Source organism: Muscardinus avellanarius (genome assembly GCF_963383645.1).
Source record: "Muscardinus avellanarius genome assembly, chromosome: 19".
Taxonomy (NCBI): Eukaryota; Metazoa; Chordata; class Mammalia; order Rodentia; family Gliridae; genus Muscardinus; species Muscardinus avellanarius.
Genome location: NC_137805.1, coordinates 24,493,902 through 24,507,914, shown reverse-complemented (window position 1 = coordinate 24,507,914; position 14,013 = coordinate 24,493,902). Strand labels below are relative to the sequence as shown.

Genomic DNA, 14,013 nt, shown 5'->3' with positions numbered 1-14,013 from the left:
CCCTCGCGCCCCGGGCGGGCCCTGCACGGCGGCCCGCGGCCCCGCGGGGACGGAGGCGGGGCGGCCGGCCGGGGCGGCGCCGAGCGGGCCGGAGCGGGCCGGGCGGGCGCCGGGAAGATGGCGAGCGTGGGGCTGCAGTTCCAGGCGAGCGCGGGGGACGCCGACCCGCAGAGCCGGCCCGTGCTGCTGCTCGGGCAGCTGCACCACCTGCACCGCGTGCCCTGGAGCCACGTCCGCGGGAAGCTGCAGCCCCGGGTCACCGAGGAGGTGAGCGGGCCGCGGCCGCCATGCGCCCTCCGCAGCCAGGCCCGACGGAGGCGGAGGCCCCGCCCGGCCCCGCGGCACCTGCCCCCGGCCGGCCGGCCGTCCAGGGCACGCCGGCCAAGCCCACCGAGTTGGGTGTCCAAGTGTTGCAAGCAGAGCGGCCCAGCCCGGCCTGCCCAGGCCCCATTCCGAGTCCCGCGAGGGCGGGAGCGTGCCAGGCAGACACCCAGGCTCCCAGCGCCCCAGGGTGCCGGGACAGGCAGGCGTGGCGGGCTGTTTGAATTCTGGCCTGGCTCTTGTCTCCCTTCCCATGTAGCTCTGGCAGGCAGCGCTGGCCACACTCAACCCCAACCCCACGGACAGCTGTCCCCTCTACTTGAACTGTGCCACCGTAGCGGCCCTGCCCTCCAGGGTGAGCCGGCACAACAGCCCCTCGGCCGCCCACTTCGTCACCCGGCTTGTGCGGACCTGCCTGCCGCAGGGAGCCCATCGCTGCATCCTGGTGAGTGCCCCCCGGAGCCCCCCCGTGGTCTCCACACACCGTGGCCCTTGTGAACCCGCACAACACAATCCCGCCTCCAGACAGGGCCCCCGTCCATTGAGAAGTCAGATTTTCAGCCCCGGATCCGTGCTAATAGCACATCCCAGACTCCAGCGACTCATGACTCATGTCTGTGCCTCTCTGTGCTGTCTGGAAAGGCAGTGGACAGTATCTGGTGGCCAATATTTCCTTGTCCTGTAGCAAGAGTCAATGCTCCAAGTCACTGAAGGGGCCCGAGAGGATAGGGGTCTCTTCTGGGGCGCTCTGTCTGGGTTGTATGCAGTGGACTTGAGGTTGGGGCTCTGCAGCTTACTGTGGCAGCCGCTGCCCTTTGACCCTGACCTGCCTGTCTCCCGGCGCAGATGGTCTGTGAGCAGCCTGATGTCTTCTCCTCGGCCTGCGCCCTGGCCCGGGCCTTCCCTCTCTTCACCCTCCGCTCAGGGGCCTCTCGTCGCTCGGAGAAGAGGACCGTCACCGTGGAGTTTTTCCTAGTGGGACAGGACAACGGGCCAGTGGAAGTATCCACGCTGCAAGTGGGTGTCTGGGGGTGCACACGTGTCCCTGGGTCCCCAGGAGCTCAGGCAGAGGGAGACCTCTCTTCCCCAGGGAGGACAAGAGGGTCACTGCAGTGCCTGGGAGCCCCAAGAGGGAGAGGGCGGCAGCACCTCTCCCACGGTGGGAGGGGGTCTTTGCTTTCAGGATTCATGTTTATTGAGCCTTTAGTACCAGGCACGATATGAATGGTCCCCGGCACGCGCGCACTGCGTGGTTATTTAGGGGAGCACTTTTACGTATGTTATTTCACTCAGTCGGTTCACGGGCCTACCTTGGGGCTCCTCTGCCCTGACCCCACAGCCGAGCCTCACCCCACCACCCCACCCCGCTCCGACGGCTGACCTAGTCCTCCTTCCTCCCTGTCTGTCCCCTTCCCCTCTGTCCCAAGGCCCTCCCTGCGCCCCCGTGAGCCCCCACCTGGCGGGGGTCCACACCTGCTCCTCTCCCCAGGCTGTGACCCAGGTGGGAGTCCAGCCCCTCGCTCGACTCCCACCCAGTCGGGTGTCCAAGGAGGGAACATGTTTTCAGCTCCGTCTTCTTGAATGGCCGACTTTTTTTTTTTTTTTTTTTTTGCCATCTCTAGACATTTAAATAACATAGTATAATTGCTTTCTTTTCCCAATTCCCTTTCCCACCCACCCACCCACCCAGGCCTGGGTTTCCCCCTTCCTGGCGGTGGCAACACCGTCGCCATCTTCTTTCTTTTGCAGTTATTTCCTATCTTTCTTTTCCCTGAGTTGTTTTCAAGGGCCCTGCCTGCGGGGGCCCACAGCAGCCTGTGCTCCTCTTCCCCTCTGCCCACCTCCTCTCGCACGCCCTTCCCGGCCTCAGTCTCTCCACTCTGGGTGGTTTTAGCTGCCTCTGGACTCTATCCTGCAGTCCAGCACCGATGACCACACCTCCCCTATCCAGTAAGCTCCAGGCCCACCATCCCAGACCCCGCCCTCGGCTCACCCAGCCGGCCACCTTCCTTCCCTGATAGCCACCTTCCTGGACTCTCCCGCGGCCCTACCTTTCATCCTCCCGGGACCTCCTCCACCCCAGCCGGGCTCCTCGTGCCGGGCCCAGTGGCTTCCCGACCTCCCCTTCTGAGCTTCAGTGGACTTGTGTGTGGTCAGTCCCTGCTGGCCTTGAGTCCCTCCGACACCCCTGGTCCCTCAGAGTCTAGAATGGCACCCGGCACACAGTAGGTCGTGTGAGATGGACAGACCGCTCTCTAGTGCCAAGGGAACTGAGGCCCGCGTCCTCTGAGCCGTCATCCGAGCGTCACCGCAGAGCTCTGAGCTGTTGCCATGCACCGGGGTCTGCGAGGTCAGGCCTGGCCGGCGGCACTGACGCACCTGGCAGACGGGCGGGGGCCGGCCGCGGCGGCCCAGCTCATATCTGAGCTGTCAAGTCCCGGGTCTCTACCTTTGAGACGTTGGAGTTTAATTACCTGGGACAGGCAGCGGCTCTCACAGCGATCAGACAGACGGGGGCGGTGGCCGGGTTGGCGGAATTGACCCCGCGCCTGGCCTTCTTGGCTCGATGATCCTGGGGCCCGCGATGATGGGTTCTGTGTTTCCACGCGCCCCCGCAGGCCCTGCGCGGCCTCCCACTTAATGTTCCTTCTGGCTGGTGCTGCGGCACTGACGCAGCAGCGGTGTGAGGCTCTGGGGCCCAGGGCTGGCCCATGGGGACCCAGGGGGCACAGGGGCACCTTCTGGGTCAGCCGAGAGTGAAACGGCCGAAGACCCCAGGGCAGGAACGTGGGCAGCCCTTCCCTGGGGTGTGTGGCATCTGTTTGCAATCCCAGCTGCCTGCCTGAGTATAGGCCTGTGAGGCTGGCATGGTTCCTGCCCCCTCCTGGGTGCCTGGGACAAGGCCCGGCCTTTTCTATACCCCGTGCCCGGGAGAGGAGAACAAGGGGAGTCAGACCGTGTGGCCCCCAGGAGCCTGGGACACCCACGCGGGGCTCCTGTGGGAAACCGTCCCATCAGAGGCCACGAGGAGGGGATATGGAAGGCCCCAGCAGCCGCTGGAGGAGCCCACCTTGGAGAAGCCCCGGGGGTGGGGGCACTGGAGTTTGCTGATGGGCAGAGACAGGCACCGGGTGTGTAGAGCCCAAAGGATGTACCCATGGTGCCTTTGGGTTCCTAGGGAAATGGCCCATGAGGGGACATCGCTTTCACCCTGGGTCCCAGGCCTCTGCCACCGTCTTTCTTATTTTCCTAGTGCTTAACCAGCGCCACAGAAGGCGTGCGGCTGGCAGCCCGCATCGTGGACACGCCCTGCAACGAGATGAACACGGACATCTTCTTGGAGGTGCGTGGGGGCCCCGGCTGGGGAGGGTGTCATAGGCCCCAAGCAGAGGTGGAGGAAACTGGGGGGGGGGGGGGTCGTCCACGTTCTCTGACCCAGTTGGGGAACCCTGGGGCTGCCTCAGAATGTTCTGCTCTCTACCCAGCTCTGAGAAGCCAGCAAAGGGCCTGGAGAGAAAGGGCCTCTACTGAGGCCCCTCAGCAGGCCCGCGGCCACGAGCTGCAGTGCGCTGGACAGCCTGGAGGCTGAGCCTCCTCTCCTGGGTTTAATCACAAGAAAGCACGGGGCCGCGGGCCTCCGGGGCGGGTTCCTCTCCCACCACGCCGGCGTTGGCTCGTCCTGGCCGGTGCCCCGGCCTTGCCTTGAGTTGGGTTGTCTTCGTGTGTCTCTCTGCCCCCCCCCCCATAACACATCCAGGAAATTAAGAAAGTTGGAAGAGAGCTGGGGATCACCCCGACCGTCATCCGCGATGAGGAGCTAAAGACGAGAGGCTTCGGAGGTGGGTGGGGGCCGGGCTCGGGGGCAGGGGCCGGAGGGCCACCTGGCAGATTGTCCCCAGATTCATCCTGCTCGTATCCTGAAAGGAGTTAGCCCTTGTCCAAGCCCAAGGCCAGGGCCTGGGAAGCAGGCGGTCTCTGGGGGAGGGAGGGGCAGCCGTCCAGGGTTTGACGCATGTTCTGGAAGCCTCCAGATCAGAATTCTTCCTTGCCCTGCCTCCGCCTCCTCACACTCCCCTCCCAGGCCCTGAGCAGCCCTCTCTGTTCCTCGAATACACAGTTGACGTCCACGTCACAGCCATGGCACGGACGGCTCTCCACCAGGGACACCTCTCCCTGGGACGTTCCCGTGGTGGGGGCCTGTCTCAGCTCAGAGGCTGCCTCCATGGCCCCCGCTGCCGGAGGGAAAAAGCCGTGGCTGGGCCACCTCGAGGCGCTTGGAGGCCGGCTTGGGGACAGTTGCTATGAAACACAAAGAAACCCAGAGAACCGCAGCTGCAGGCAACAGACAGAGCCTGGCCTTGGTGGGCCGGGACCCCTCTGGCTCAGGGCCTCTCCCTTCTGCAGCCACGTGTGGCTGGGACTGCGACCACTGCTCCCGGGAAGGTGCGTCCAGGGGCTGCTGGCTGGAGACAGCTCCTGGCCGCCCTGGAAGCCCTTCCCATAGCAGCTGGCTGTCCCCAGAGCCAGGTCTTTAGGGGAGAAGTAAGGAGACCCGGCAAGGTGGGAGCACCCATCTTCCCTGGTAACCTAGTCCCAGAAGGGGTGCCTCTTGCTTTGGGGCTTTTGGATAGGGCTTCCTACCTGAGGGAAAGGGGCCTGCGTGGTATGTGAATGCTCAGCAAGAGGGGTCCCAGGGTTGTCTTAGCCTACCACAGACACAAGCCACGGAATGCCAGAGAAAACTTCCCGAAGGAGGTGATATTTGCAGGAGTTCCTGCAGGATGAATAGGAGTTTGTCAGGTAGCTGCTGTTAGCTCCTGTCACGGTGGCCATCGCTGTAACCCAGTGGCTGGGGCGCCTTGGGGTGCGGCCCCTGCCTTCAGCACGTCAGGGCTTTCCTGGGAGATGCAGCGTGTAGACCAGATTGTGAATGAGACCAAGGTGCGAAGACCAGGACCGTGGCAGCGGCCGGAGGAGGGTGGTGCGGCCCGGGCTGCAGGAGGTTTCGAGGAGGGAGAGCGCGGGCCGCAGAGGCCTCAAAGCCTCGTCCTAAACTCATCATGCTGCAGCTGGTTTTCTTGCCAAACGATACGGGATCCATTGCAGCATCAGACTGTGGATATAATTTGTATTCTCCTGAGCAGGTAGCTGGGGCAGGTGGGCTTCCAGGGCTTTCTGGGAGCCTCTGCCAGTGCCAACTGAGCCTCAGCAAACTCTCCTCGCCCCCACAGGGATCTACGGGGTTGGCAAAGCTGCCCTGCACCCGCCAGCTCTGGCTGTCCTCAGCCACACCCCCGACGGAGCCACACAGACCATCGCGTGGGTGGGCAAGGGCATCGTCTATGACACCGGGGGCCTCAGCATCAAAGGGAAGGTGAGGCGAGCCTCAGCTCTGCTCCCCCAGGGGGCAGAGAGGCTTCCCTGGGCTCTGAGTCGGGCAGGTTTGGGGAGAGAGTCTGTGGGGCAATTTGGGGTGGGACGCCTGGAGCTCGTGCACACACTCAGCTCAGACAGGAATAGGGACTGCAGGAGCAGAAGGGCCTTGGGATGCTGCGGAGGCAGCCGTAGAGGACCCACGTGCCCTGCTCCTGCCCGAGGGCGCCGGTCCTGCCACCCAGGCCCGTGTTTGCTCTCTCCCGCCATCTGTGCAGGCCCGCCTCTGAGCCCAGGAGGAGAGCATCTAGGAGAGGAGGCTTGGTCGGGAGGGGACAGCCTGTAATCCCCATAGTTAGGAGACCGAGACGGGAGGATCACAGCTTTGAGGGTAACCTCAGTAATCTAGCCCGTCTCTCAGCAACCTAGTGAGACCCTGTTTCAAAACAAAAAAATTTAAAGGGCTGGGGGTATAACTCAGATGGAGAATGCCCTTTGGGTTCAATCCCCAGTATCACACATGCATACATACACAAAAATTGAATTAGTTGCCAGCATTTAAAAGCACATTAAAAGGAAGAATTCTCGTAAGTAGCTGGATTTCTGTACCTTTTGTAAGCTCGGAAGAGCTGGCGATGTTGGCTGACCTATCACTGGCTGTTCCATGGGGGCTTACTGGTGGCTGCCTCATGGGGGTAGCCTGCAGTGTCCAGTTTGCCACAGGCCTCACCGCTCCCTGACGCTTCCCCAGCACTGAGCACCAGTGTCCATTTCTGCTTAGGCTAGCGATTTGTGACCCTGCGCCTTGCACGCCTGCACACCTAGTATATTTAATAACCGGAGTGGATGATCTTTTTTTTAATATTCCTCCTCTACTAAACAACAAAATTATTTTCAGGACTAATCAGGAAATGAAACTAATAATAAAGGCTTAGAAAGAGCCCCACCAATAGTGAACATTCTCTTTTATTGAATTCCTTACACATTATTAGGCCAGTAAAGAAATTAAAAGGAAAATAAATTTTTTTCCAATACAAAAAAGAAAACAGCCATACATTAACACTTTAAAGATCATTAATATATTTTTTAAGTGGAAAAAAAAAATGCAAGCCTCCATCTCTTAGTCCGTGGTGGTAAACTCTGCTTTGCAGTGAGATGCTGGGTGTTTAGCTTCTACAAAAACGGCTTCCAGCAAGTCCACCCACCTCAGATATTTGTGTCCCGCAGACAAAACAGCCTGAGTTATCAATCTATTTTCGCCCACAGTTGGTCAAGAACGCTGTCCATTTGACTGAGGGATTTGGGCACGTGCAGCAACTGACAGACAGACGTCGGCGGGTTGGCAAAAACTCCTGCCGGCCCCATTTCACAACACTCTCAGGAACTGCGATGCCCACTGTTTGTGTTCAGTTATCTGGGCTCCACCCTGAGCTCCTCAGGGGACCTTCTGTATCTGACCATCACAAACCCCAAGTTGCCAATAGTAAACATCAGCACCTGTAGTTAAAAGCAGAGGACCAGACAGAATCGAGGTGGTGTGTCGGGACTGAAATTTGTAGATCCCCCTTCCCCAAATAGCTTCATTTCTTTTTTTTTTTTTTTTTTTTTAAGAACTGGGGATGGGACCCAGGGGCATTCTACCTCCGAGCAACACCCCCAGCCCAGCCCCATTTTTTTTTTCCTTATTTTGAAACAGGGTCTCACTGAGTTGCAGAGGCCCTCACTAAGTAGTAGCTGAGGCCGTCTGCAAACCCCGATCCTCCTGTCTCAGCCTCCCGAATACTGGGATTACAAGCGTGCACCACCACGCCCGGCTGGCACCGGCCATTTTTAAGTGGCTCACCTGCTCTCTGCCCTTGAAAGCATGCCACATCTGCTTGGGATGGGCCAGGGGCTCGTCTGAGCTTTGCTGTGGCAGGCACTGGTCTGTGCAGCAAGGCCCCAGCAGCTGATAGAAAGATCCCAGCGTGGACCCGAAGGTGCCCATGGCCTCAGCTAAGGGCCTGGCGTGGAACTCAGCAAGAGTCTTCCCAGGCGGCCATCCCAAGAGCCAGTGATGCAGGAATCGTCTTCTCAAAGGGCAAGCTGCTCCCTGTTTTAATATTTCAAAGACAGTTGAGGGTCGGCGTGGACTAGAACATCTCAAACGTGACTTGGGACCCTTTTACACTCTTAAAAGTGCTAATCACAAAACAGTCTTGATTCAAACGGTGATGTCTATGGATATCACCGTACTGGAAATTAAGATGGAGAAGTGCGAAGGCTATTTATAATTCACTTAAAAATAACAACGCAAACCCACGACATGTTCACATAAATAGCATAATTTTACGGAAATCACTTTATTTCCATCTTGAAAAACAAAATCAGTAGGAGGAGTAGCACTGTAGATTTCTGCAAATCTTCCTAGTGTCTGCTTAGTAGAAGACAGCTGGGACCTGACATCAGCCTGGGAGGTTAGTCTGTTGATATTTGTTACTTCAGTTGTAATATACTAAAAAAAAATTGGCCTTACACATTTCATAGCCGGAGCAGGGAGATGTCAAAAAAACCACGGACATTCTTTGCTATCACACCAAAACTCGACAAGTGGTATTCGTGTCTTTTTTTTTTTCTTTGTTTTTATTTTTGTAATACTGGAGATTGAACCGAGGAGGGCTCTACCACTGACCTACACCCCTTGCCCTCTGTACTTTTTATTTTGAAACCGGGTCTCACTAAATTGCCAAGGCTGCCCTTGAATTTGCAATCCTCCCATCTCAGCCTCCCAGGTCCTGGGATGGCCGGTGTGTGCCACTGTGCCCAGCTGATACATCTACAGCAACCTCGGTGAACATCTGCTCCTCCTTGCAGTAAGACCCACTGGTCCATCTTGAGTTAGGGGTAGCACTCATGGGTCATTTGGAGGATATTAGTTTGCAGAATTTTACACAGAAGCTCCAAAATTGGGCGCATTTCACCATCTCATGACACAAAGTTACATTAACTGGTCACCGTTGGGCTTGTCAAAAAAGCCCCGTAGCAGGAGCCGCCTGCCCAGGTGGTATACGCACGTCTCCCAGGGTTCTGATGCATAGTAAAAACCTCTAGCGTTGCCATGGCTAAGAAGCCCTGTCCACCGGGCTCTGGCAGTGATAGGCACATTTTGTTTCTTTGCTGGAAAGCACCTGCCGGACCCTACGTCTGAATGCCGTCACAGTCTCCCTGAGCAGAGTGGCTGGGTGAGCTCATCGCCGAAGCCGCAGCTGTGGCCACCCAGCAGGCACGTTTCGCCACACGGAGGAGAGACTGTGGCTTGTACGCAGGATTGTGGCCTTAATGTTAACCGTCCGGCTCCAGCAAGGGGCTTTCTCAGTGATGTTGGCCTTGCTGTATTTTCTTGAGGGAATGGAGAGTAAGTGGGGACTCCTAGGTTGTTTGCAGCCCTGGTCTTGGATGAGACAGGACTCGAGCGTTTCATCCACCACTAACCGGGCACCGGTAGTACCCACATCTACCCAGTGAGAAAGGCACATGATGTCATAGCATCGCGATGCAAATCGTGACGGGCCTGGAGGTGTTTGTAAACAGCCATGTGTGCACGTTGTCTCTGCAGGGCGCTTGGAAATTTTGATTCCAGATCTGAGACCCTGGTTTTATTCCATTTAAACAATCCTGTGCTTCCAGCTGGGCGTAGCGGCACACGCTTGTAATCCCGGTGCTTAGGAGGCTGAGACAGGAGGGTCGCACAGGTTTGAAGCCAGCCTCAGCTACTTAGGCCCTCAGCAACTTAGTGAGACCCTGTTTCCAAATAAAATAGAAAATAGGTCTGGGAGTATGGCCCAGAGGTAGATGGAACTTGGGTTCTACCCCCTTACCACACACACACACACACACACACACACACTTCTGTGCTTCCTCAACAACAAAGTCAGAAAGACGGCTTACTTTCAATAGTGTGAGGTGGATCATTTTCACTCAACTTAATTATAAAAGCAGCCCAGTTTATATCTAAAGTCACTTTTCTACTAAAATGTGAGGCTCATGGACCACCAGTGGGGGTTCAAGAATCGCTCCGTGCATTTCAAATCCCCAACATCCAAGGACCTGTTGTTAACTTAAAATATGAACTTTTCAATTAGGGTTGGGGACCGTAAAATGTCAAAGTGTGGGACCGCCCTCGGCGGTTTATAGAAAGTAGCGCGTTTGCCAGCGGCTGCGGGCGCCCCGCCTGGGGCTGTTTCGGTGGCTCTCTCTGACGCATCTTAACCAGGAGGTGGGAACTGAGTGCAGAGAGTGGAGATGCAGCCAGATGGGAACTGGGGAAAGTGGGACCAAGAGCCGGGGAGGGTGGCTCCGGGCAGGTGCCAGGGGAGGGTCACAAGAAGGAGGCCAGATGGGCGCAGGGTGTGAGCAGGGCTGGAAGGGCAAAGGCCAAGTTGGGGAGGGAGCAGCTGGAAGCTGCCGCGGTCCTGGCCACCCTGGGGAACCGGGGCGCTGCTGCCGGCGGCTCTGTGCCCCCCAGGCTCACCCACTCTCCTGGTCCTGCGGTGCTCTGACAGACCACCATGCCGGGGATGAAACGAGACTGCGGGGGCGCCGCGGCCATCCTGGGGGCCTTCAGAGCTGCCATCAAGCAGGTGAGTGCGAGCAGGCGCATCCAGACCCACCGCTCAGGGCCCGGTGTGCAGTGTCTCTAAGGAAGCCTGGCCTTAGAACCAGGGGGCAGCCGGGTGTGGTGGTGCATGCTTGGAATCGCCGCGTTTGGGAGGCTGAAACAGGAGGATCGCACAGGTTCAAAGCCAGCCTCAGCTATTTAGTGAGGCTCTCAGCAACTTAGTGAGACCCCATTTCCAAATAAAGTATAAAATAGGTCTGGGAGTGTAGCCCAGAGGTAAGAAGCCCCTGGGTTCCACCCCCAGTACCAAAAAGAAAAAAGCCAGGTGGCATGTGGCAGGCGTGAGTGTGGACAGGTTCAGCACACAGCCCAAGCGTTCCACCCAACACCTTTGGGGTATCGTAGCCCCTCAAGGGTGCCTTCCCAGGACTGAGCATCGCCCCTTCCCCAGCAGGCCCCAGAGCAGTGCCTCCTGATATGCTGGGCAGAGCAGGATGCGGCCCCTCGGCAGGATCCCTGCCACAGGACTGCATGAGTCTCCCCGTGCCGGAGGGGCCAGGCCTGGTGGGGCCTGGACACACTTGGAACCCGTGCAGGGCGGGACTTCTGAGCACACAGATGTCTTTCCCTGTGGCGCTTCTTGCCCAGTGTGCATGCGTACGGGTGTGCGGAGGCTCCCGGCCAGTCTCTGTGGAGGGAGAGGCAGAAACTGGCCAAAATGCCAGCCTGGTGGTGCACGCTTAGAATCCCAGTACTTGGGAGGCTGAGACAGGAGGATCGCAGGTTCATGGCCGGCCTCAACTACTTAGTGAGGCCCTCTGCACCTTAGTAAGACCTGTTTCAGAATAAAAAATAGGGCTGGGGGTGTAACTTTGAGGTAGAATGCCCTTGGGTTCCCTCCACAGTACCGCAAAAAAAAAAAGAAAAAGAAAAAAAATGAAACTGGTCGAAACTGCAGGACTGCGCAAGCCCACCTGCTCGTCAGGTTTGGCAGGGGAACCTGAGAACTCCCAAAGGAGCCCTGCCCTAGGAGTTGCCAGGGTGGGACTCTGCTCTCTGCACCCGGAAGCTTTTGTCTGTCTGTCTGTCTCCTGTTTACCTGTGTCTAAGAACTCCTTACTTGCTTTCTCTCTCCTGAGCCTCCAGCCTGTAACTGAAACCTCTGCCCCTTCTCCCTCTAGGGCTTCAAAGACAACCTCCATGCCGTGTTCTGCCTGGCCGAGAACTCAGTGGGGCCCAACGCCACAAGACCCGATGACATCCACCTGCTGTACTCAGGAAAGTAAGGCTGCCCCTCCCTTCCCTCGCCTCTTGGCACAGAAGCGCTGGGGCTTGAACTTGCTGCCTTGAAAGGGATGCGGGTGTCCATGAGTCTTGGGAAGGGAGCCTGGGAGTCCAGGGAACTCCAGGGCTGTGGGCTGTAAATGGGGTCTCCTCCAGGGAACTGTATCCCTGAGCTGGGATCTCTGCTGTACCCAGGACTGTGGAAATCAACAACACAGACGCAGAGGGCAGGCTGGTGCTGGCGGACGGTGTGTCCTATGCCTGCAAGGACCTGGGAGCCGACATCATCTTGGACATGGCCACGCTGACTGGGGCCCAGGTGGGTCCTGGTGGTGGTGGAGGAGGCAGGTGTGGCGGGAGGGGGAGGAGCCTGTCACATGGGGAGGGATCCAGCCGGGACCTAGAACCACGGCCCGTCCTGCGCTGTGTTTACCGTTCTTTTTCTTTCTTTCTCTCTCTGCTTTGCTTCTCGCTGCCTCTCTGCTGCTTTCTTTCTCTTGCTGCCTGCCTGCCTCCCCCTCTTGTCTTCGGGGTTTCCCTCCTCCCACCCTCGTTTCGGTGCTCATCGTGTGCCACTGGCGCTGGTCAGGGCATCGCCACGGGGAAGTACCACGCCGCCGTACTCACCAACTGTGCTGAGTGGGAGGCGGCCTGCGTGAAGGCCGGCCGCAAGTGTGGGGACCTGGTGCACCCGCTGGTCTACTGCCCCGAGCTGCACTTCAGCGAGTTCACCTCGTCTGTGGCTGACATGAAGAACTCCGTGGCGGTAGGTTTGGGGCGGGGGAGCCCCAAGAGTGATCCTGAGAGGCAGTGCCCGGAACAACTGCACCTCTCTCCGGCCTCCCTGCGCACCTAGGGCTGTCTTCCCGTGTCTGGACCTGAGTCAGTTGTTCAATCGGGCCGGTCGCTGGCTCCCCCTCATCCTGGGGTGGAGCAGACGCCCTGTAGTGGTCAGGGCCCCCGGGTGCATCCTCAGCCTCCCTCCTGGGATCCCTGCAGACCCCAGGAAGGTGGCGTGGTGGGGAGGTGGGGCAGGACGGGTGGCCGGGAGCTGCCCACCACTTCCCACCGCCGGGCGCTGGAGGTCACCGCAAGTGCTCCTGACCCCCAGGACCGTGACAACAGCCCCAGTTCCTGCGCCGGCCTCTTCATCGCCTCGCACATTGGCTTTGACTGGCCCGGGGTCTGGGTTCACCTAGACATCGCCGCGCCGGCGCACTCTGTAAGTGCCTGAGGAACTGTCCCCGGGTGTCCTCTCCTCCTGCTGCTGGACCCTTCCCCACCCGGCCCCTCCTGGCTGTCCTGGGCTTGTCCCCTGACCCCCCCACACACACACACACACACAGAGCCTCCGTGGCTCAGCCTCCGGCCAAACTCTTCATCCTGGGAAGAGTCGCTGCTGTGTGTCCCTCCTGAGTCTCCCTGTTTAGCAGCAGGAGATTTGGGCCGGAGCTCATAAGGCTGTACCACGGCCCAGCCCCATTCATGGACCCCGAAGTAGCAGGACAGCCTTAGGCAGGCCTGAGACCCTGGCTTGTGCTCCAGGGTCCCCTCACTGAGAAAGGGCGGGAGGCTAGCGAGGGCCCCCCACGACGGCCTCTCCACGCAGAGGCTGAGTAGAAGCACCTGCGAGCACCGCTATGTCCCCTCCATCCCCAGGGGGAGCGGGCCACGGGCTTCGGAGTGGCCCTGCTGCTGGCACTCTTCGGCCGAGCTTCCGAGGACCCGCTGCTGAACCTGGTGTCCCCTCTGGGCTGTGAGTCGGACACCACCGAGGAGGGCGACCTGGGGAGGGACTCCAAGAGACGCAGGCTGGTGTGAGGCCGGCTTTTTACCTCTCCTCACGCTGATCCTTTTAAGTGATTGCCAGTTAGACCTCATGATGGGATTTGGTTTGTTTAATGTTTGTTGACTGTGATGGTGTCAGAAACGGCTCCTTCTCCCGCCCTAGAAGGCAGTGTGGGGTTTGGTGGGGCCGCAGGGAGGGGCTGGAAAAGTCGGGACTTGTTTCTGTTTGAGTTTATCCCCAGCTTCTGCAGACTGTGCTACCCTCGGGGCTCCTGGCACCACCGGGCCCGAGGGCCTCCCACATCCACCATGCCCAAGGTGGGGTTCTTCGGGGTACCCTTGATGCAGAGAGCCCGGGCCCCTGCTCCAACTGGGACTATGCTTCTAGCCAGTGACCCCTAGAAAGATGTGGCTGGCTGCCTGGGACCCCCCTCAAAGCCTCCTTGGAATTCATGCACCTGAAGCTGAATTAAATATGGTCTCACCACATCCGGGTCTTGGTTTGTTCTTTGTCGCGCCCCTTTTGTCTTAAAACCCTCCCTGGAGCCCGCCCCAGGCAAGAGGCTCGGGGGGGCTGCGGCTTCTTCCAAACTAGACCCCGCATGTTAGCCCCTTTTTGGAGACAAGAGCCCTGGGGTTTGGGGCAGAGG

At 58.9% G+C, this 14,013-nt stretch overlaps 1 protein-coding gene across 2 annotated transcripts; it reads left to right on the top strand.

Moving 5' to 3' along the window:
* Positions 1 to 117: 117 nt before the first annotated feature.
* Positions 118 to 13,396, top strand: NPEPL1 (aminopeptidase like 1; the record flags this gene model as incomplete). 2 transcript variants are annotated; one of them, XM_080716861.1, is made up of 12 exons in its annotated part: positions 118 to 267; positions 581 to 766; positions 1,168 to 1,338; positions 3,575 to 3,664; positions 4,079 to 4,160; positions 5,553 to 5,695; positions 10,236 to 10,313; positions 11,473 to 11,573; positions 11,771 to 11,894; positions 12,165 to 12,341; positions 12,687 to 12,797; positions 13,235 to 13,396. In XM_080716861.1, 12 exons carry the CDS (start codon positions 118 to 120, stop codon positions 13,394 to 13,396), a joined length of 1,575 nt encoding a protein of 524 aa, XP_080572987.1. The 2 variants fall into 2 exon arrangements, with proteins under 2 accessions (XP_080572987.1, XP_080572986.1); XM_080716860.1 differs by having other exon boundaries at positions 581 to 790.
* Positions 13,397 to 14,013: the final 617 nt, after the last annotated feature.